Source organism: Aulonocara sp. 'chitande type north' Nkhata Bay, linkage group LG10, assembly GCF_057382095.1.
Source record: "Aulonocara sp. 'chitande type north' Nkhata Bay isolate Kocher_YH1m ecotype deep benthic linkage group LG10, A_spYH_male_GT1.1, whole genome shotgun sequence".
Taxonomy (NCBI): domain Eukaryota; kingdom Metazoa; phylum Chordata; class Actinopteri; order Cichliformes; family Cichlidae; genus Aulonocara; species Aulonocara sp. 'chitande type north' Nkhata Bay.
In genome coordinates, this window is record NC_141353.1 from 13,540,919 (window position 1) to 13,561,827 (window position 20,909).

At 40.3% G+C, this 20,909-nt stretch overlaps 1 protein-coding gene across 2 annotated transcripts in view; it reads right to left on the reverse strand.

The window, feature by feature from the left end:
• Positions 1-17,633, reverse strand: part of nectin3b (nectin cell adhesion molecule 3b) — a 29,526-nt gene extending 11,893 nt beyond the window's left edge. The window contains exons 1-6 of one of the 2 annotated variants that reach the window (XM_086308304.1): positions 17,426-17,633; positions 7,962-8,309; positions 6,873-7,172; positions 5,734-5,851; positions 5,306-5,457; positions 332-3,022 (exon numbers count right to left, since the gene is read on the reverse strand). In XM_086308304.1, coding sequence (XP_086164430.1) covers positions 2,355-3,022; positions 5,306-5,457; positions 5,734-5,851; positions 6,873-7,172; positions 7,962-8,309; positions 17,426-17,504 — 1,665 coding nt within the window. In that variant the 5' untranslated portion in view covers positions 17,505-17,633 and the 3' untranslated portion in view covers positions 332-2,354. Of the gene's footprint in view, positions 1-331; positions 3,023-5,305; positions 5,458-5,733; positions 5,852-6,872; positions 7,173-7,961; positions 8,310-17,425 lie in introns of those variants that run through there. The other variant, XM_086308305.1, reaches the window with a different exon arrangement.
• Positions 17,634-20,909: the final 3,276 nt, after the last annotated feature.

Genomic DNA, 20,909 nt, shown 5'->3' on the forward strand with positions numbered 1-20,909 from the left:
ATTAAAACCTTTCGCGAAAAGAAAACATGCTCAGTTTTCAGAAGTGTGAACATGATTCAACCTTCAGGAAGTCATAGAAATGTGCACCTTCAGTCTATAAATTACTTCTACTGTACAGCATTCAAAAACAACATGAAACACAGTCAGGGGCCAGAGTCTCAGACTGATAGTTACAGTGGCGCATTATCAAATCTCATGACGACAACTGCAGCCGATCCACTGCACAAAATTCACACCCTGACAGAATTTGTGAAGGTTCATTATAACCTAACTAGCTTCGATTTTGACAACTGTTACTCTAATGTTAAAGCATCTTCCTCCCCCCCCCCCCATTTCGGGCTACAAAACCCCCGTTTACAACAGTGATGCATTAGTCATTTAAGTAAGCTAATTATCAGTTGTTATCTAGTCGGTAATACGAATGTGAGACACTGTCATCGTCATATATATACACAAGTTAAACAAAGATTTGGCATCTGGCAGAAAATACTGTATAAGTAACCATACTACTAAAGTTGGCAAGTATTCACATCTAGTGTATATGAAAGAAAAGTCAGATCTCTTCCATGCAGTCTGGTGAACATGTGCCAAAATACTCTAATTTTTACGTTTCTACAAAAACCTAAGTTTACCTTTAAATCCATTATAGCTTTGTTTGATTCCTGAACTACTGGGGCTGCAGAGCCCAATGACACTAACACGTACAATGCTTTCTCCGCAGTTTAATCACAGTTCTTGGTATGGCATGTGATTTTTGAGAGTCCTGATTGGCAATAAAAGGTGACTGGTTCTAAATGAATAAAACATGTTTTTGGGGAAAAGAAAAATCATAGGGTGTGTCATTATCATTTAATAGCTACTCAAAGGATAACTGTGTTAAAGATTTAATAATGATGGCAACAAAATATTGTCTCCAACTCCTGTGCTGTGGAGTTTAGTCAAAAGTGCTGATAATCACAGGTGAAAGTGACAACACAGCCATTACAAAAACTACATAACACTTTAAAAAAAAATTTTTTTTGAGTACCAAATGTTTAAATCGTAAATGAAATGGTGAATATCTGAGCATGCGGCCGCACACTCCAAACAATACATGTCACAGATCTGTGACACAGTCATGTCTTGTTTCTATAGATTACTCACAGTAGACAAACAGTCCAACGTGGTTGAGTGTGGTAGTGTGTACTGGCTGCATGGTTTCTCTGTGCTACAAAATACTAAGAGGCCACCTTACGGTGGCTCCCATACAGTAGCCTCTTTAAACAATGCCCCTGCTGATGGCGCTCTTGAAATTCCAAGAGTCCTGGTTTAGTGCCAGGCTTAAACTTCTCAAAGAGATCCATTATCATCCGATAGACAACATGATAATGTGGTTAACTAAAGGGAATGTTTAACCTGAAACTCTTCCCAAAAACCAGCAGCTTACATAAGTTCTAATAAAAATGATAAACTAGAGAAATATTTTTCCAGGCTTCAAGGCTTGACCGATATGACAAACCCAGTGTGCTGGCACAGCAGACTGTGCCCCATTCATGTAGCCCTCCTGCCTGCTCTCTCATCACTGGGATAAAAGACGAGCTGAGGACAAGCAGGAGAAACGCTCACAAGGTTTACACAAAATGTGCCAAAACCTTACTGGTCAACTCCTCAAGCTCAGTTCTTCCATTGCGATTTACCTAAGATTTTAGTACAAAACAAAAAAGGTCTGATGACTCAGCAATCCATTACAAAATCCTGCAAAAACAGCAGTTCAATAAATCTTATGACCAAGAGTGTGTTTAGGTAATTAGTCAAAATGGAATTCAGATTTCTCAGGAAGACAAATCCTGTTTTAAATAAACTGATGTACGGCGGCTCAGCTGTGTCTTACTGAAGAAAAATGACCATCTGAATTTTATGGATTTACCTGCAATAACTACATGACATCATCTAATTGCACTAAGAGGCCAGAGTTCATTTAAACAAATGAGTACAAGCAACATGAACACAAAAGGCAGAGTTTGTGAAAAGCCACCGGGGCTTCTGCTCAGTAACACATTAGTTATACTCAATCAGCTGTAGCAGTCCATGTTGTAAGGCTGAGACAACACATACATCGGCTCTTTTGTTAGTCCGCACACGCACCGTCCACAGGCTGCCCACACTCAAAACAGAAATGTATACATTACATCTCAAGTGTCATCCAGGACGCTTGAAAAGAAAAAAAAAAAAAAACAAACAAAAAAAACATGTTAACTACAAAACACACTGTATGTGTGCATACAGAAGAAAATAATGTGTTTTCCCCTAATTTGATAAACAAAACTTTCCAACTCATGTTGCATTTTTTCGTTCCTGCAGAACTAGGTACCTTGTCAAACATACCACTCCCTGCGTGAAATGACTGAGCCATCTTTATGAGATACATAATCACCGTCGGGCCCGCTATCGTAGCAGTCGTCTGACATGTAGGGGGAGCCGTTTCCCTGTAGTTTGGGTGAATGAGGGTATCTGACACATCTGGCCTGCTGTGGACTAGAATACTGTGTGTGTTCATGATGGTGATTCTGTTGATGACTGTGGCGCCTGCTCTCCCTCATTGCCCTAGTGTACCCATTAACAGGATACTCTTCTCCGTTATAGTCACTATGGTGGCGGCGGTCCCGCTCCTGCTTCAGCTGGCGGTCGCCCCACTCCTCTCGATCATGGTCCCGATGCTGAGATCTGCTGCCAGCTTTGGTAGGATGGAGTTCGTGCTGAGTGGGAGCTTTCTGGAGATCATTTGGGCCCAGGTACTGCTTGGTGTAGTAGTTCCCATGAAAGGTCTGCTGCTTCCGTAGGTAACACACACCAACCAGAGACAGCAGCAGCAAGAGGAATAAGGCCCCTCCCACGGCCCCACCCACTATGGAACCAAGATTACTTTCGGGAAGGGCTTCAAGTGTGGGGGAGCTCAGAAGGACGTGGCCCTTATCATCCACAAAAGTGGAGGAGAAGCCAGTTAGGACAGGAGTGGTAATGGTGGAAGGCATGGTGGGAGGATCTAATGGAAGGAAGGAGGGTGAGGGGGGGATAAAGAGTGAAAGACAGAAGCAGAATGTCAATGCCAACTACATTTTGCTAAGAAGGAAGAGGTTGACTAAAACATCTAAAACTATAGCAGAATCAGGTTTGCATATTCCCACTGTTACAGATTAGTAAGTAAATATAAAATTGTATCACAGAGAACAATGGCCTCACCTATTAGATGATGGATTAATGAGAAAAGTTGGATCTAAAAACCTGTCCTAATCACTATATCCTCACTATGTGTATTGTTAAGCATACTCTGATTTTCAGTAATGTCTTTTCAGATGCTCTTAACAATAAAAGCATACTCTCTGCCAACATGGACAGCCGACTACTCATTCTTACTATGCTTATTTGAAAAATGAGTGCATTGTAGAGTAAATTCTGCATGATTGAGTTTGCTTTGTTTCTTTGACCGCAGAAAAACAGGAATGCACACAGATGTCCAGCAATGTCACCACCACACTGCACTGTGTTTCTATGTGGTGTAGTATGCTGTGCTTACATACTCCATTCCACTTGAAATGGAGTTTATTGGGATTGAGTTTACTGTACCTAAGAGTTAGTTTGTATGTACCCAAAAATCATAGCACTAGATCTCTGTAAAGTTCAACGAGACACCACAACATAACAGCTATTCTCTTGTGATCAAAAAAGGAAAAAAGCAGGTGACAGCGATAGCAGACCTGACATGGCTCAAACTGTTACTTAAAATCTTTAAGTTAATGTGCATTCTTTTACTTTGGGCAAATCAGGCCATGCCATGTGTTCAACACTTTGTTTTTCATAGGCTACAACTTTGGGTATTTTTGCTAAATTAAAAAACCCATTGAAAACACTTTTATGGATTTATCTCTATCATAAATCAAAGTCTTTAGAAACTGTCTAAAAGGATCAGGTCATGTTTTCAGCTACTTCTGTATTAATTTAAACTAAAAAATAAAATAAAATATGACAACAGGCTTTGTCCCTGTTGTCCCCTCAATCAATTTGTAACTTCAAAGTATTTGCACATGCTGATGGCAGCTCAGCACATTTTCTACATGCAGAGAGAAACAAGTGACTTGACTACATGATAAGAAACACCAAACAGTACCAGTGATGTCCTTAAAATTCTGCAGTCTGTAGGGGTTATCAATGGTATAAGCAGATTATTTTGGGTATATGTTTTAAATGATCAAGAACATACATTTAAGACCCCACTTTTCAAGTATAAACTTTCACTATTCCACGAATAGAACACCAACCTTAAAATGTAATGGATTAGTGGTTTTTATCCACAAACAGACAAGCCAAAGGCTATAATTATAAGAAGCTAGAGTAATGGAAAAAATCTGAGTCTAAAAGCTTTAATGGTGCTGCAAAATTGCTCTGCCACTTTAACCCTGGTGCCAGGCCAGATGTGAGGCAAAGATTCACATCTGAAAGAGCAAACACATGAACCCGGAGGTCTGTGGTCTCCAAGTATGTGAAATGTACAACTCCATGAAGAGTGAACTGATGAGTACACCCACAACACGACACACACACACACGCACGCATGCACAATGGAGGGTACACCAACATGCATAAGCTTGTGAACACCCGTACAGGTCTCTCAAAGGAAAATGAAATATGAATGATAAATAATAAATAGGAGTTGAAAAGAACTAGTTAATGTTTTATGAATCTGGGACATCATCTCACAGTGAGGCTGCAGGCTTTTGCCTCTCACTGCATGACACATGCAGGAATAAAAGAAACACAGAAAGGAGGCGAGAGAGTGATGAAAAAGGAAATCACATCATAATCAGAACTTCATTCAGAAAGAGAGCTTCCACTGGCAAGACAGATTTTGTGAAACCAAAGGAACATGCTCATCATTCACAACAGAGAGACACGACGCACTCAGATGCCAAGCCAGCAGGACAGAGCAGAGGCAGCGCACTGTGGTCTGAAGAGGCCAAAATTATTTGCAGCTGTTTGGCCCAGGAACTCTCTTTTGAACATCTGGAGGCGTAATGTTAATCAAGCCTAATAAGCATGCAATTAAGACCAAATGTATTAATATCAGTATGAACACAGTGTACCATGGGTGATTACTTGATAAACTGTCAGTATGTACAGAACGAGCGAGAGTGATAGTGTCACATTTCAGTTTGAAGGACAACGACACAGGCACCGATACCCTCTATGACGTGCAAACATGCACAATGCTTCCTAAGGGAAGAGAAGGCACTAGGAGTCAGCTTTGTTCCGGTGTGTATACTCTGCTCACCTTGTATGAGAATACGCACATCCCGACTGCGGAGGTTGATGTCATTGGCAACCTCACACCTGTAAACGCCAGAGTCATTCCGCTGGAGGGGACGCAGGAAAAGCAAAGTGCTGTTTATCATTTCCACCCCTTCAGGCATCTCTCTGTCCAACCTGTGACACACAAGAGACAGAAACCTTAAGACACGCAGAGGGACACACAATTGATTGGGACATTTCATGAGGAAAGCATAATAAATTATCATTTGAAAATTATTTCAAGGATGTGAAAACCTTCATTTTACTGTTTATTTTATATCAAATGTAAAGCTCTCTTACTAAAATATCAGAGTATAATACAACCTAGCTCGATCAGCAATTGGCCCGCTGGGTCAATTTCAATCCCAGACAAACCGTAAACGTTACACACAGACATACGGATACTCATACCTGATCCATCTGAAGTGATGAGCTGGCGGGTTAGCGTTGGCTTTGCACGTCATTTGAACATTTTCCCGGCCTACGTACCAGTCTCCATCATACCCAACGACGGAGATATCAGGAGCAACTGAAGAGAGAGAAAAGCAATTATGTGACATGACCACAAAATGGCCAGACACAGTAAATGGCCTTAGAGAACAGTGCTCCAAGTACAACCATTTTCCTGGTTTGTCTGAAGCATTATAGAGAGTCTGAGGTCAGTAATGGGCTAAAGACATAAGCTTGCAAATATGCACTAAGATGCTAGATAATCTATAAACATAATCTGCAGAGAGAAGCAAACATTCATGAGTGCTTGTATATTGCAACGTTTTTCACAATCCTAAAAGAACCATCAACACTACACAACTGCAACCATGAAACAGTGTCCCCCCCATTTTTACCGGTTTACCGTTTTCATTTGCACATTCATTATGAAAATAATGTAACTGAAATATTGTGTTGACATTGCACAAATATATTCATTAAGGTGCTCACAAGGTTTCTGAGAAGTCATCTGCACCACCCTGGCTCTTCTGCTGGTATGCATTTGTTTCACACAAATATACTATTACAAAGTAAAAGATTTTGTTACATGCAAAAATTGTTGCCACATTTTTTCCACTGTTGCATTCAGTGAATGAGCAGAAAATCCTTTATAGTTACCATATGTCACAAAGCAGTAAATCAGAGCAAAGAAAAAAAAAAAGTATCTGTCAAACAAAGACTTTGGAGGTGGTCACTTTACTCTTTTCCTAAGTTGGTAGCACATGTTACGTAGCGAAATAGCTGTACTACGCTGAGTACATTTACTGTGGCATCTATGGGATTTGACTGGAAGAGAACACTTTCTAGACAACGAATATTAAAACATAATCAGCTTTTTGGAGTTTGTGTTTTTTTTTTTTTTTTAATTTAGTGAAGCTGTGACACCACAAGTGCAATGGGTAACTGGTTTAATGATTATCGCGATCTTACAGCACAAAATCTTCTCTTACTAACTTACTAACTCTGGCAGGAACAGAATTATTAAACACATTCTTCACATATTTATTATTCTTTCAGTTTTTAATTTGTTAGCCCACACCAATCACTCACAAGGCACTTACACTGCACATTGAGCTGGTAGGGGATCCTGAAGTCATTCTGCAGAGCTGGGTGGCGGACCACGCAAGTGAGTGTGTTGCCCTGAACATGACGTGTAGGCTGCCAGATGTAACGCACTTGTGTGTTGGTAGTACCATTGGGTTCATCAAATAGCTGCACCTCTGACTGGCCAAAAAGGTTGGACTCCCAGGACACTTCAGCAGGTGGTCTGGCTCGCTCAGCGATGCAAGTAGCGACCACAGTTTCATTGCCACCATCAATCAGTGCAGTTGAACCAGCAGACACGTAAACCTTCGGCTCCACTGTTATTAACAAGAGTGAAAACAGAATCAACAGAGACAACAGTAAAGACTTTGAGGTTGCTTTACTGAGTTTCAAATGTTTACAGTACACTGATATTTTTCCTGCTTAATTAATTGCATTTTATTCCTTTTTGTCCAAGTTAATGTTAGCAGCTAGACCTGTGATCTGTTCTGTGAAAACAAAGAACACTCTAGGCATTGAGAACGCAGAGTAACTAATTAAATGACTCTCAAAAGACCGCAATTCTGCAATGTGTGATATATTGGAGGACGATCTATGATGATCCTGTGGATTTCTGTTTTACGTTTGTTGGCTTCTATTCACTTCACTATAATAATGGCAACAGCAAACATACATAAAGTACTATTCTGTTAAATAATATCACAAGACATGACAATTTGTTTTATAAATGCAACACAAAACTAGAAACACAAGATTTAACCTGCACATAAAAGCTTTCTATGCAAGCATCAGGAGTAGATGCTGACTAAATTCGTTTTTTCTGTCTTTTTCTGGACCTTTTCAGTGTATTCAATGCATGATTGCACATTTTGTAGAGTACAGCATTTGTTCACGCACGAGGGAGGACACATTACCTACATTGAACATTTGAACACAAAAGAGCATAAATATTAAAGATCAAAAAACAAACTTTCCTCCCAAAAAGATTTGGACAGAAACATAAAAACTGAATAATTGATCTAATTATTTTATCTCTACCAAAAACCGCCTAAAGGAAAGCCAGTGTTTTCTCAAGAAAAGTATATCAAATGAAGACACACACTTACCAAGTACACTGACTGTGGTGGATGCTTGAGTATTTCCCAGAGGAAATGTGGCTACCTTACAGGTATAGATCCCGACATCAGCAAAGCCCACGTTTTCCAGTACGATGGTGGCATCATGGGAGGAGGGTGAGCGGAAATACAAACGATGGATGAATTCTGGAGGGATGGAGGTGCCAAACTCCGGGTTGTACACAGCCACTGTGACAGAGCCTGAAGGCAGACGGCGCTCCCAGGAACTCTGAGTAAGAGTAAGGTTTGTGCCAACCTCCACCCTGCATTCTAATGTCACATTCTTCCCCAGCACGGCACTCACTCTTTTAGGCACCACCACCTGGCTGCACCACACACCTGCCAAAGAGACACACAAAATAACACTGATATACAAATCACCTTGTTAATTTGTAAACAAGGGTTTAAGGACACCTGCTGAAGTGTCCTGGGAGTCCAACCTTTTTGGCCAGTCAGAGGTGCAGCTATTTGATGAACCCAATGGTACTAGCTATTAATAACTATTTTTGTGTTGTTTTTGAATTCTTAACTGGCGAAACTTCAAGCAACTAAAGACGGAAAAACAAATGAGTACAGAATCCAGAGCCATTGTGCTCAAACTATGTGGGAATTCAAAAATACTATCATACCTCCATTGAGAAGAGGGTATTTCTGGTGTTACTTCTGGCTTTACTAGTTAAAAAAAAAATCAATTTAATATCTATACAGAACTATCTGACATCTGTGGGTATCAGACTAGAATCCAAACTTGATCCTACCACAGCAGACACTCGGATCTTCAACAAATAATACAGTTTACTGTGTGATTCAGTGTTCCCATTGACGAGTTTGTTTTGTCTCTACAGTGTTCCTCCTCCTGACCTGAATTCAGGACTTCAAAGCAGGCTGCCTGTATGCGTTTTGTCCAAATATAACTAACCCATGCACTCTGTCACCTGCGCTTGTCAGAAATGTGGCATGTCTTGAAAGCAGGAGCTCAGTGTTGTGGAAGGTCAAAGAAATATGAAGACAACAGACTGCGACCGGGCAGGGAGAGAAGGAGGAAATGGAAAGGAAAAAAAAAAAAAGGAAACGGTGAAGGGAAGAGATATGCTAACATGATGACATCATCGATGAGAGAAGAGAAAGCTGAGCGTGAGGAAAAGCAAGAGAGAAGTCATATAAAACACAGGGGAAGGAAATGCACCATCAGGATTCCTGTACAAAAAAGAGGAATTACTGGTTTAAAAATAAAAAATAAATAAACACAACACTGCAGGACTGCCAATGCCTTCAACTACGCTAATTGCAACAAGCTGCCAGCAGGAAGACATCATCATAAATCAAAACCTGCTGCGCTGCTTGGCAACAGACTTCAAATATTCTATTGTTGTTTTGCCAAAAAATAGCTCCGTCTCTGACCAATCTCCCTCAAAAAGGCCATGTCCGCAAATACTGGCACAGCCCAAGGAATTTTTCCTACCCCTACAATATGAGAAGCAAATATCTGTTTTCTAATGTTACCGTCACTGGAGCCCTTTGAGTTGTGTAACAACACTGTACTTATTTATCAGTTTTTCTAGTTTTCACTAAAATTTAAGATTCATTTAATTACAAGTTAATCATTAGGACTTCCAGATGACAGACGACTCTTGTAATCAAAGTTAAGTTGCTTATAATGTGACTTTGTCATTATGACATAGAATAATCTACCTTACAAACTGCAGTATAGATTGTTGTGCCCTTAGCGTTTCTTTGTTTGCACTTTTGGCTGAAAACATAGATATGTAGCTATATTCGAGAAACAGGATGACATGTAAAGTAGGGGAACTGACAGGCAATTTAAGAACTTTAATATGCTATGAACACTTTAAACTAGGAAGTGTGTCATCAATGAGAGTTTCGCTTTGGAAACAAAATGGAAAATGAATTTGCTTACACTTTTCCTTGTCATCAGAAATATCCTGATATAATTTAGGGCCTATGTCACTGACCCTCGGTTGCAATCAGGTCCACGTGTTGGTTCTTCAGGCGCTAAAATAATGGGTTCTGAAACCTTCTGGCGAGCACTGCTCTGTAGCAACATTTGTGTAACGGCTCGTTTGTCTCCCTGTGTTTATTTCCCTCAAAGTCCAAAATTTTCCAAACAGCGCTCCTTCTGTTTTATTTATCAATCAAAACCATTTGGAGAGACTCTGTTTGCCATCTGTTTAACATACTGCTAGTTGACTGGAGAGAATGGAACAAGTCACTTGAAAAGAATCGCACCAAGAGTCAGTGAGAGGGCAGCATGGTGTGTGTGTGTGGCTGTGTATGTAATAGACCAAGAAAACCTGCTGGAACTGGTGCATCAATACTCAGGATAAATATAATGGAAAAATACTGGTGACTGCCAGCGCTACCCCTCAGTCTCCTATGTTATCAGTCTCAAAGTCCTACGTTTTTCTCAAGTTATCACATCCACAAGATTTCACTGAGATTTAAAATTGTCCAAGATCTTTAATAGATGCACTTACTGTATCAATTTGAAAATCCTACATGACTTTGTTCTTGAGTTAATGTATTCACAAGAATTTCAGAAATCTTGACCGTTAACCTTGAGATCGATGTCACTGAGGTTTAAACTCATCTGAGATTTTTATTAGAAAGACCTATGGCATCAATTTGAAAATTCTACGTCGCCACATTCGAGTTATTGCATTCACAAACTTGGGTGACGACAATACCCCATCAGCCTTTTATGGCTGACGGATACAAAATGACATTATCTCATCAAAGCTCAAACATTTGTGAATTATTTATCTACTCGTATTAAGAAACTAACAACATTTTCATATTGCTTTCAAATATTACTATGATTTAATCATTACCATTAAGCTCATTACATGGAGGTTTGCTGCCATCTGAAGCCAGTTTTCTGTCAAACAATGCTACACTACTCTGGAGAGAGTAAAATGATTTATTAAAAGCGTGACTGTAAGCTATGTCTATTCCTTTCTACAAGCATACTGAGCTTATTCACAAATGGAAGGCACCACATGTTTATGCAAATAAGAAAAAATTACAAATACAAGATGGATAAGGATGACTGCAAACCAACCATCAGCAGTCGAGCTACTCTAAAACAGGCGTATGCCCTATTTCGCCTAACACACAGTTAACAACTTCCTCAAGGGAGGAAAAGCTGTTCAGAACATAAAAGAATACCCCACAGCAAATGTTTGCTATTCGTTCAGATGCTCAAATTAATTAGAAAGTTCCCCCAAACAGAGCATCTTCGAAACAAGGGAAAGCCATTTAATTTGACACGAGATGCATGTCACCACAACAAGGTTTAGAAATAAATATCAATATTGATTAATACATTGTGTGAAATGCCAGACTGTAACTACAGTACGGCACACTGTAAACAAACCTTTTCCTGGAGTTAAAAGAAAGCTCGTTGTACAAGCTTTTGAATGACTTGACTTTTCCACCTGGATGGGGGAAAAGGCGCGGTCAGGATCCTGTTTCTTGACTTTTCCAGTGCCTTTAATACCATCCGGCCCTGTATGCTTCAAGAAAAACTGAACAGGATGGAGGTGGACCCCTGCCTGGTGGCTTGGATCTCCGACTACCTCACCGACAGACCACAGTACGTCAGGCTGAAGGACATCACGTCTGACACAGTGGTCAGCAGCACAGGAGCACCACAGGGAACTGTGCTGTCCCCTCTTCTCTTCACCCTGTACACCTCTGACTTCTGCTACAACTCTGAATTATGCCACATTCAGAAGTTTGCAGATGATACGGCCATCATGGGGTGTATCTGGGATGATCAGGAAGAGGAGTACAGAAGTCTGGTGAGGAACTTTGTCGCATGGAGTCACACAAACCACCTGCAACTCAACACCTCAAAGACTAAGGAACTGGTTGTGGACTTCGGGAGGTCTAGAGCAGGTCCACTGCCGGTTCAGATAGAGGGGGAGGAGGTGGACAACAAGTACAAGTACCTCGGGCTGTGGGTGGACAATAAACTGGACTGGTCATGCAACACAGAGCACCTGTATAAAAAAGCCCAAAGCCGACTGTACTTCGTCAGGAGGCTGAGGTCTTTTAACATCTGCAGGAAGCTCCTGAGGATATTTTACCAGTCAGTGGTTGCTGGAGTACTTTTCTATGCTGTGGTGTGCTGGGGGAGCAGCACAGCAAAGAAGGACTCATCCAGGCTGGAGAAACTGATCAGGAGGGCTAGCTCTGTGGTCGGCATGAAGCTGGACACTCTGGTGACAGTGGCAGAGAAAAGGACATTAAAGAAACTGATGGACATTATGGACAATGCCAGACATCCTCTGCACACGGCCATAAACAATCAGAAGAGTCTGTTCAGTGACAGGTTGCTTCTCCCAAAGACAAGAACTAACAGACTTAAAAACTCCTTTGTCCCACACGCCATCAGACTGTTTAACTCCTCCTTGGAGGGGAGAGGGAGGGGAAACAGGAGGACAAAGGAGGGGGGAACAACTAAGCTGTAGTGCCTCTTCACCTCACTGTGCAATACCTTTTGTGCAATACTTTTGTAAATAGTCAACGGTGCAATTAGAGCTGGGCGATAGAACGATAACGATATGTATCGCGATATAACTTTTACTCGATAGAGAAATTAAGCTATCGCGATAGACCTCGCCGCTCTTGTCCTCTTAAAAAAAAAAAAAAAAAAAAAAAAGGTCAGCCGATCCAAATTCAGTAGCGCAGAGCCGAACCAATCACAGCCGCAGCGTCACGTCGCGTGACTTGTTATGTACAGCACAAGTGCCAAGCCGCACGTGTGTTTGTTTGGGAAGCAGCCAGCGGGTAATGGAGCCAGCGCGTAATGGAGGAAATGAGTGTGCCGACTAGAAAAATCAACCGAGCGTGACCGAAGAGAAAACAGATGATGGTTCCAACGCCGGAGAGATTGTCGAACGGAAGAGCCATAGAAGTTCCGTAGTGGGAAGGTATTTCGGCTATTTCAAGTCTGACAAAAAACAGAGTAGCGTGCACTGTAAATTGTGCCGAAAGCAAGTCTGGAAATACAATAAACTGGTGCATGCGTCACACTGTGCGCCACGTTATTGTTTCGGTGAAATGAATTTCTACAATACTGTTACTGTTAATTCTACTCTCTGCAGTGTTTAAATGCTTACATATACACACAGTTACTGTCCCTCCACACATACGACTCGGTTCTGCTTCTATGCCCCAGCTTTGTTTACTTTTTCCCACCGAGGCTTCTAGACTTCTGATTGGCCAACATTTCTGCACGGTTAGGAATCTAGCGCCACCTGCTGCTTTGGCATGTTCATAGCAGCGTTTTCCTTCATATCTGCCTTTATGTGTGGACGGGATTATTTTTCAAAACGAAAACGGAAAATCTCCGTTTTCAAAAATACCCGTGTACGTGTGGACGTAGCCTCAGTCTCTGACTGGAAGCGCTAATTCGTCATTCGGCTTTTGTCAGACTAAAGTAACTGTTAAAACTGTTTGAAAAGCTCAGCTATACAACAAGGAGAGATTGAGAATTTCCTTTTAGTTCTCAGTTTATTTGATATTGACAAAAGTTAGTCAGTTTTGTCTGTTCTTCTGTAAAACAAACTAAGATTTATTTTTAGAATTAATATTTTGTTTCTAAGTGGAATTGACAGTTTAGTCTGTTTCATTTGTTCTATTTTGAAACTTAAACGCTTTAGCGGCTGCCTTTTGTGTAGTTTGCAATATTTGCCTTTATTTAGCTGAAAAAGTCTCATGTTCCTTAAGTACATCTACCCTGTTGAACTTATTATGGGAAATAAATATTTAAAAACAAGCTGCTGATTATTTCACATTTTACTTGTGAGCAACGGCACATTTAAATCTTACAAATATAGTTATTTGGCTTATATCGTGATAGATATCGTTATCGCCTGAAATGAAAAAAACATATCGTGATATGAAAAAATCTCATATCGCCCAGCTCTAGGTGCAATAGACTCAATACTTGAAATGTGCAATTCACTTGTATTTTTATTCCTATTTATTCTATTTATCCCCTTCGTATATTTTATTTATATTGTCTCTGTGTGTATATATGTGTATATATATATATATATATATATATATATATATATATATATATATATATATATATATATATATATATATAATATTCTGTAACTCTGTAACTTCTGTCGGTGCTGTGCTTTTTTGGAAATCGAATTTCCCAGAGGAACCCACCCGAGGGATTAATAAAGTTCTATCTAATCTAATCTAATCTAAATTGCATGAGTGAAGGCATAGTGAAGGAAGAAAGCAGCACTTTTCCTGCACTGAATGTGTAATGGAGAGGTATAGCGACTGCATTAAATTTTTATTCGTGACATGACGACAACCTTACATAAGCGTGCCCTCGTTTTCTCCAACTCGGAGTAAAAAAAGAAAAAAAAAGTGAAGAGAAAGTCTATCAAATCTTATGTGAAGTCTATCTTCACATAATAGCGATTCCTTCCCTCTCCTTTTGATGCTCTCAGACAGCCAAAAGAAAGTGGTTTTTTTTGATCTTGCAATCCTTAAATCCTCAGAAAGAGCAGAATCTTCAGACACTTTCAGTTTGCTTTGCAAATTCAACACAGTCTCTCATTGACACAGAGCAGAAAACAGATTATAGATATCCTGGCATCAAGGACACACTGCTCCCGTGGGACATTCTGCTACTCATTCTCACTTTATTGGGCATTACATGTGTGGCAGCAATATCTTGGTACAGGACACCATGTCTTGTTAAAAGTGGAAATCACAATATAATAGGTGATGGTTATAGAACTGAAGATGGAAATCCAGTTTTGTAGAGAGGGACATGAGTGCATTAAACACCTGTTTAATAAGCTGATCTTAACCCATAGTCACATCAACTTCTTACTTCAAATGACTCCGTCTTAAAATGGCTGTCCATCAGTGGTGAATCAGCAGGAGCTATTCAAGTTCAACACTGAGCTAATCTTTGTGTGCATGTTGCAGTGTTTTTCTTTTAACTCCAGGAGAACGTTTGGAGAATGTCTTGTAAAGTTACATTTTTATGTTGCCTGTACAAATCCAACACCACAATTGAAAATAAAACAATGAATGAATATTGAATGTTTCATATTAAACTGAAACCTTGAATATTAAACTTGAAAATGCTGCCATAAACACCATATTCAAACACATACACATAATAATGGCAGTTGCCTAATAATTATGAGAAGCACTTTGCTCACCCTAAAAAAAATAAATAAAAGATAAATAAACAAAGCACAGATAAACCTATTGTGTGTGCCATTTGAAGTCAAAATTTCTGAATTTCCAGTTAGAATTTTATTTTTGATATACATTTTTTGTGCTTTGAGCCTTTATTGTGATAGGCCAGTGAAGAGAAGGCAGGAAAGAAACACCCAGCAGAAGATGGGCAGTACATAATCTCAAGGTTGACTTTGAACCCGGGTTTCTGCATTTGCCTTATGGCATCAACCCACTGGGTATGGCTAGTGATGCATGAATGGCTCTATGTTGCCGTTTTCCCTTGCTTTTTACTACAGGAACATGTTCAACTCTGGAGTGGTGTCACTCCCATCTCTGATATCCAAGTCAAATGGGACACATCATTAGTCATGGTGAAAACTGTGCAGAGCATTGCTGCAACTGATGGCTACAGCCGCAGTTCCCACACAATAAAAGTAACTGTTTCAGAATCACAACATGTTGATGACAGCACATTGTTACAAGTTTAAAATTTATGTGACCACTCTGTGATATGCCCACATGCCTCTCTCTGAGGTGCTAAGCTAAGTTTGAGGCCTCCTGTTTGTTCTGGAAGCTTTGCAGAATAGTTGGCATGATGATTTTGGCTGTTGAACCCGATTATCTGAAGCTCAAGCACAAATTATCTTGATTGTGGGGTCCTACCTCGGAATGTGCCTTCAGAGGTGTGACTAGCCCACAGTAAAGGCAAAGAGTCTGTTTTACTGAAATCAGTATATGCCCAATCCATATTCCAGTCACAAAAACATTATTTTTCTACAAAACTACAAGAGAAAGCCTGATTTCCATACATGACTCTTGGTGTATTTTTTCAAACACATAGCACCAGACCTGTTGCTGAACTTGTACTTAACACTTCTGCTCCACGTGTTGTTATGACATCTATGATAGGTCTGGTTACTTTTTATTTTTATTCATCATATTTTATGTTTATTTCCCTTTAAGGCCTAAACATTATTAGCCATAAATGTATATGCATCTATTTTGCATTCAACAAAGACAAGGTCAACCTTCTCATTGAAATGTACCGCAGTCTTAGAGTGAGTCAGTAAACTCATGTCAGGTCTTTAGAGAGTTATGGAGCTTCACTGTGTTTTGGTGTAGTGTAGGAGACCAGAGCTTTCTTTGGTCTGCTTGCAAAACTACAAGAGAGTCCCTCTGCTATCAAAACAGGGATATGGTGCTGGTGTGTCCACACAGGTAGCCTACAGTGGCATGTGTACCTGCTTTTTTGTTCCCCCCTCTAAGCAGTGTATACATCTACTTTGTTGATGCGTTTAGTCAGTCTCATGGCCCTTTAGATATGGAAAGATTGCTGAGTGAAGTAAAGTGCTTGCTCTGATTCACTCTAGCTCGGGATACCTGGCTGCAGCTCATCATTATTCTTGGGCATGACAAAGATTTAATTATAGATGTTCAACTGGAAAAAAAAAAGTATATTTTGTTCAGATAGTTTTAGCATCATACTTGATTAAAGCAGTTTAGAGGCAGGGTTAGAGCTACACTGTCATATTCGTGCTTTTGAGTCAACACTTAGCACAAAGTTGGCGTGCTTCAGGGTGGAGTCAGGAAACTCCCCACTCCCTGATTAAACCATAATGAGCTCAGGCTCCTCTGCAGGCACATGGTGGCTGACCCTCATCCGACCTGATGATGAGGGGGGCGGGGGGAGTGCTGCGCTAGCATTGTCCTCTCTGGTGACACGACTTGAAGTTCCTCAACATTTCTGCACGAGCAGCTGGCGTGACATACTTCACTGCATCATGTTACTTTAACAGAAACTGTTTCGGGAGCTAATATGGCTGCCACTGAGTCTGCAGTGACCTAAGTGTAGGCTGTGTAGCGGACGGTATATCTGACTGACTATCACCGCTCGCGCTCCTCGGCGGTTTCTCCGGACTGTTTCTATGGCAGCCCGGGTTCGCACCAGCATCCGCTGTGGTGGCGCTGGCTAGCTACTACTCCCGAGGCGTCGGAGTGAACTTGTAACCAAGTTTGGGGCTTTAAATGCCACCGGCTAAACTTGCTAGACTTGCGGCTTCAAATAAGCACGCGGCGGCAGCTAGTTTTGCCGACTGAAATTTATCCGTGATGCGCGAGACACTCACGCAGGCTCCTCACAAAACTTCTCTGTAACGTTGGTAGGACCCCCCAAAAATCACCACACACACAAAATCAGCACTCACCTGTAATACTGAACAAAAGGAGGAATAATGCAACCTTCCTCTGCTGTCCGAAGTAACTCCTTTGAGAAGACGGTAACATTTTCAAAAGCCGTGGAGCCTTCTACCACAGGACCAAAGCGTAGGATGCATGCCAATCTAACAGTATGTGCGGAACAGTGGAACCTCCTCAGCAACAACTCCGAACTGCATGCGGACTGTACCATCTATGATCGTGGAGCGGGGAGACTGGGGGCTCACCTGACAATTGATGTAAATGGTAATTTGTCGAGGTTCGACAGCAACCTCCCCCTAAAGGAATACTCCATTAGTATACACATTACGTCATCTCTGTTGATAACCCGACATATTATATTGATTCATCAAATCACTTCCCCCCCTTATGTGTCTTCTCACAGAATAAATAAATAAATAAATAAATCCACATCCTTTACGGCTGCCAAAAATATGAATTCGGTCTACTTTCTTTGTTTCTCAATAGGCACCAGGATTTACAATTAAATGATATCATATTTTAGTTAAAAAATAAATTGGTGGAAGGCTTGGCCTTTTAGTAATTAAACTTATTTTACATGCAACGTCTTCTACTCTAATTCTTTAACATCGAAATGTAGAAAAAGCATTTTTTATTTGACATATGTGGTCTAACCATTGACTCCAGACATTCACCACCATTTTGAATTTGAGCAACACATTCAACCAATCCTATCAAAATTGGATTACATTTCATACCATTCAACCCTTTAAAAATTCTTATTAGTATTATTTGATATGATTGACAATACTTTCACAAGGCAGCTTCCTCCTCCCATCTGTTTTTTCTCTGAAAAAATTCGGTTGAAAATGTGATTAAAACATCATAATTCATGTATTAGACCTCCCCCTAAATATATTTGTCGTAATAATGATGATGGAGTACTTTTTAAAAAGGGCATCATATCACAGTGCTGACATCCTGTTCATCAGGGAGTTCACAAAATGTCAGACAAATATGTGGAAACTTAAATCTCAGCATAGGATTGGAAATCAGCATGCATGGAGTTCAGACTGGCATGGTGAATATACACCTCTGATTTACAAACTGTTACTGGCTCCTTTAAACATATGTAACTCCTCCCAGGTCAAATCATATGATAAAAACATGCCAGACATACAATTCACTGTAATGCTGTTTCACTGTGTTTGGAAGTGTAGAGAGACATTAAAATATTTTAGAAAACAGTAGGTGATGTGAGAAGAGTATTTCAGATCCAGCTAATTTGTTTTTACTTGGTTTGTTTCCAAAAGGAAATAATCATAATAGAAATGAACAAAAACAAATCATTGTCAGTTTACTGAGTGCTAAAAAGATAAGAGCTTTGCTTTGTTAGAACCAAAACAACAGAATAAAATTAACCAAACAAAAATATTTAAAAAGGTTTGGGAACATTCTCGACTTTGTAAATAACTTGGACTTTATCTCAACCATGCAGTATTTGAACCGGTGTTCTTTTTTTTTTCCATGTTTTATTTTTCCATGTTTTATTTTAGAGGAGTTTGCTTTTTCATGTCTGTCATTGCTTGTGCTTACAGTCAATTTAGAATCACCAGTTAACCTAACCCCATGCATGTCTTTGAACTGTGGGAGGAACCCTGAGTGCTCAGAGAGAACCCACAGATGCACAGGGGAAACACACGAACTCCTTAGAGAAAGGTCCCAGGCTGAATTTGACCTTCTTGTGGTGCTAACCGCTGCACTAGCATGCTGCCCAGCTTTTTTTGTTGTTGTTGTTGTTAAAGAAAATTAAAGATATTATCCAAAAAACATCAACCCCGATAACTCTGAGCAGTCCTCTGTTTTCCTTTTGAACTGTTATGTAAAAGGTGCTGGTGGCAAAGGCATTCATGCTTGTAAGGGCGGCACAGGTGTAATTAATAGCATTAATAATGCCCCAGTTACATTTAGCGTGGGTTTTCCATGGCACATTGCATGAGCAAGTCATTATGGCCCTTCTGGGACACTTACATCTAACTGAATCATTGATAATGTTATTACTTCCACCTCTATTTTTTCTGCAATGACAAATCAAAAGGTCTGCAGTAAAAACAAAGGTCAAGGCTGTTTAACCTGCTCGTGGCCCCCACGTAAAGAAATGAAATTCATGAAACTGGCATGATTTGGCATGCCACCGGGCAATGTATCTGTGGCGTTCAGGAGTTTGTAGTGAAGCCCTTCCAAATCTGCCTTACTATCACTGCATTGCTAAAATGAAAGAAACAACTCATCTCCCAATGCGTGTTCTGTTTTTATCAGCAGATGAGAAGAAGATGGCTATTAAGCACTTGTTAACATTTTCTCTTCCCAAGGCTATCCCTGGGTGTGTCACTTCCATGATTCTGTGGCTCAGGGTGCTCCTCATGGTTCAGTCAGTCAACAAGTTAATCTTTGAAGAGTTAATGTGGGTGGGAATTGTGGGGGCAGCACCCCCACCCCTTCTTGCTGACAGAAAGCTAACCAGGTCAGTGCTTTAATTCGAGTCACAGGGGATACAATTACTCCCCCACCATGACATTCATCTGCAGCTCTATAGTGCGAACGGCTGCGCACGTCCGTGTGCACGCGAGCATTATAGCACGTCTCTTTGGCTCTCTACTGAAGTGAGTAAAAATGCATTGAATATTCCCATTGTTTCTAAATTCATTCAGAAAATATTGCCTTGAGTGCAGTGCATCAACTTGAAAGCTATATGTTGTCATGTGTTCTGAGAAACTGAGATGAGGGAGAGTGAAGAGTGTGCTAAAAGACTCTGTAATTCGATTTTGACTCTTCTTCTATAGCATCACTTGTACATTAGAAAGTCCCTCCTGACTTTTCCACAACCCTTCACAAGAAGCGGTAAACCTTTCCATCCATTATAATATTCGACAATGGTATACCTTTTTTATTTTTCTTTGTAAATTATATGCTCTGTGTGTTTCATTCATTTCATTTTCTTTCATCAGCGGTTTATTAAGACAACTGAATTTCCATTTTATCCTAATTGCTTACAAATGCTTCTACAATTTGTCAAATCAGGATACACAAATAAATATGTGGCAAGCACAGGGATTTAGGAGAAGGAATTCCGCTTTGCACTGTAATATGCAAACAAAAAATCAGTCCCCCATATGTGTGAGCAACAGCAAAGCAATGGTTTTTCTCCCACGTCTTATCTTTAATTAACAAACACAAAGATAAGCTTTCTGTCTGTCTGTGCCATCTCTTCTTTATCTTTAGCTCTCCTCTGGATGCGCTTCCTGTGAACAGCAGAAAGGGAGATCCATAACTTGTATCATCAAAAGTAATATTGCAAAGAAAGCTGCCATTAATAATAAAAATAAAAAAGCCCACAGAATCCACTTTCTTGGGTTAGCCTGTGAATGGTTTCATGCTCATGATAAGAACCTTTCCCTCCCGCTCTCTCTCTAAACTGAAGCCGCTCTCTGTCACCAGGTACTTTCTCGCTCT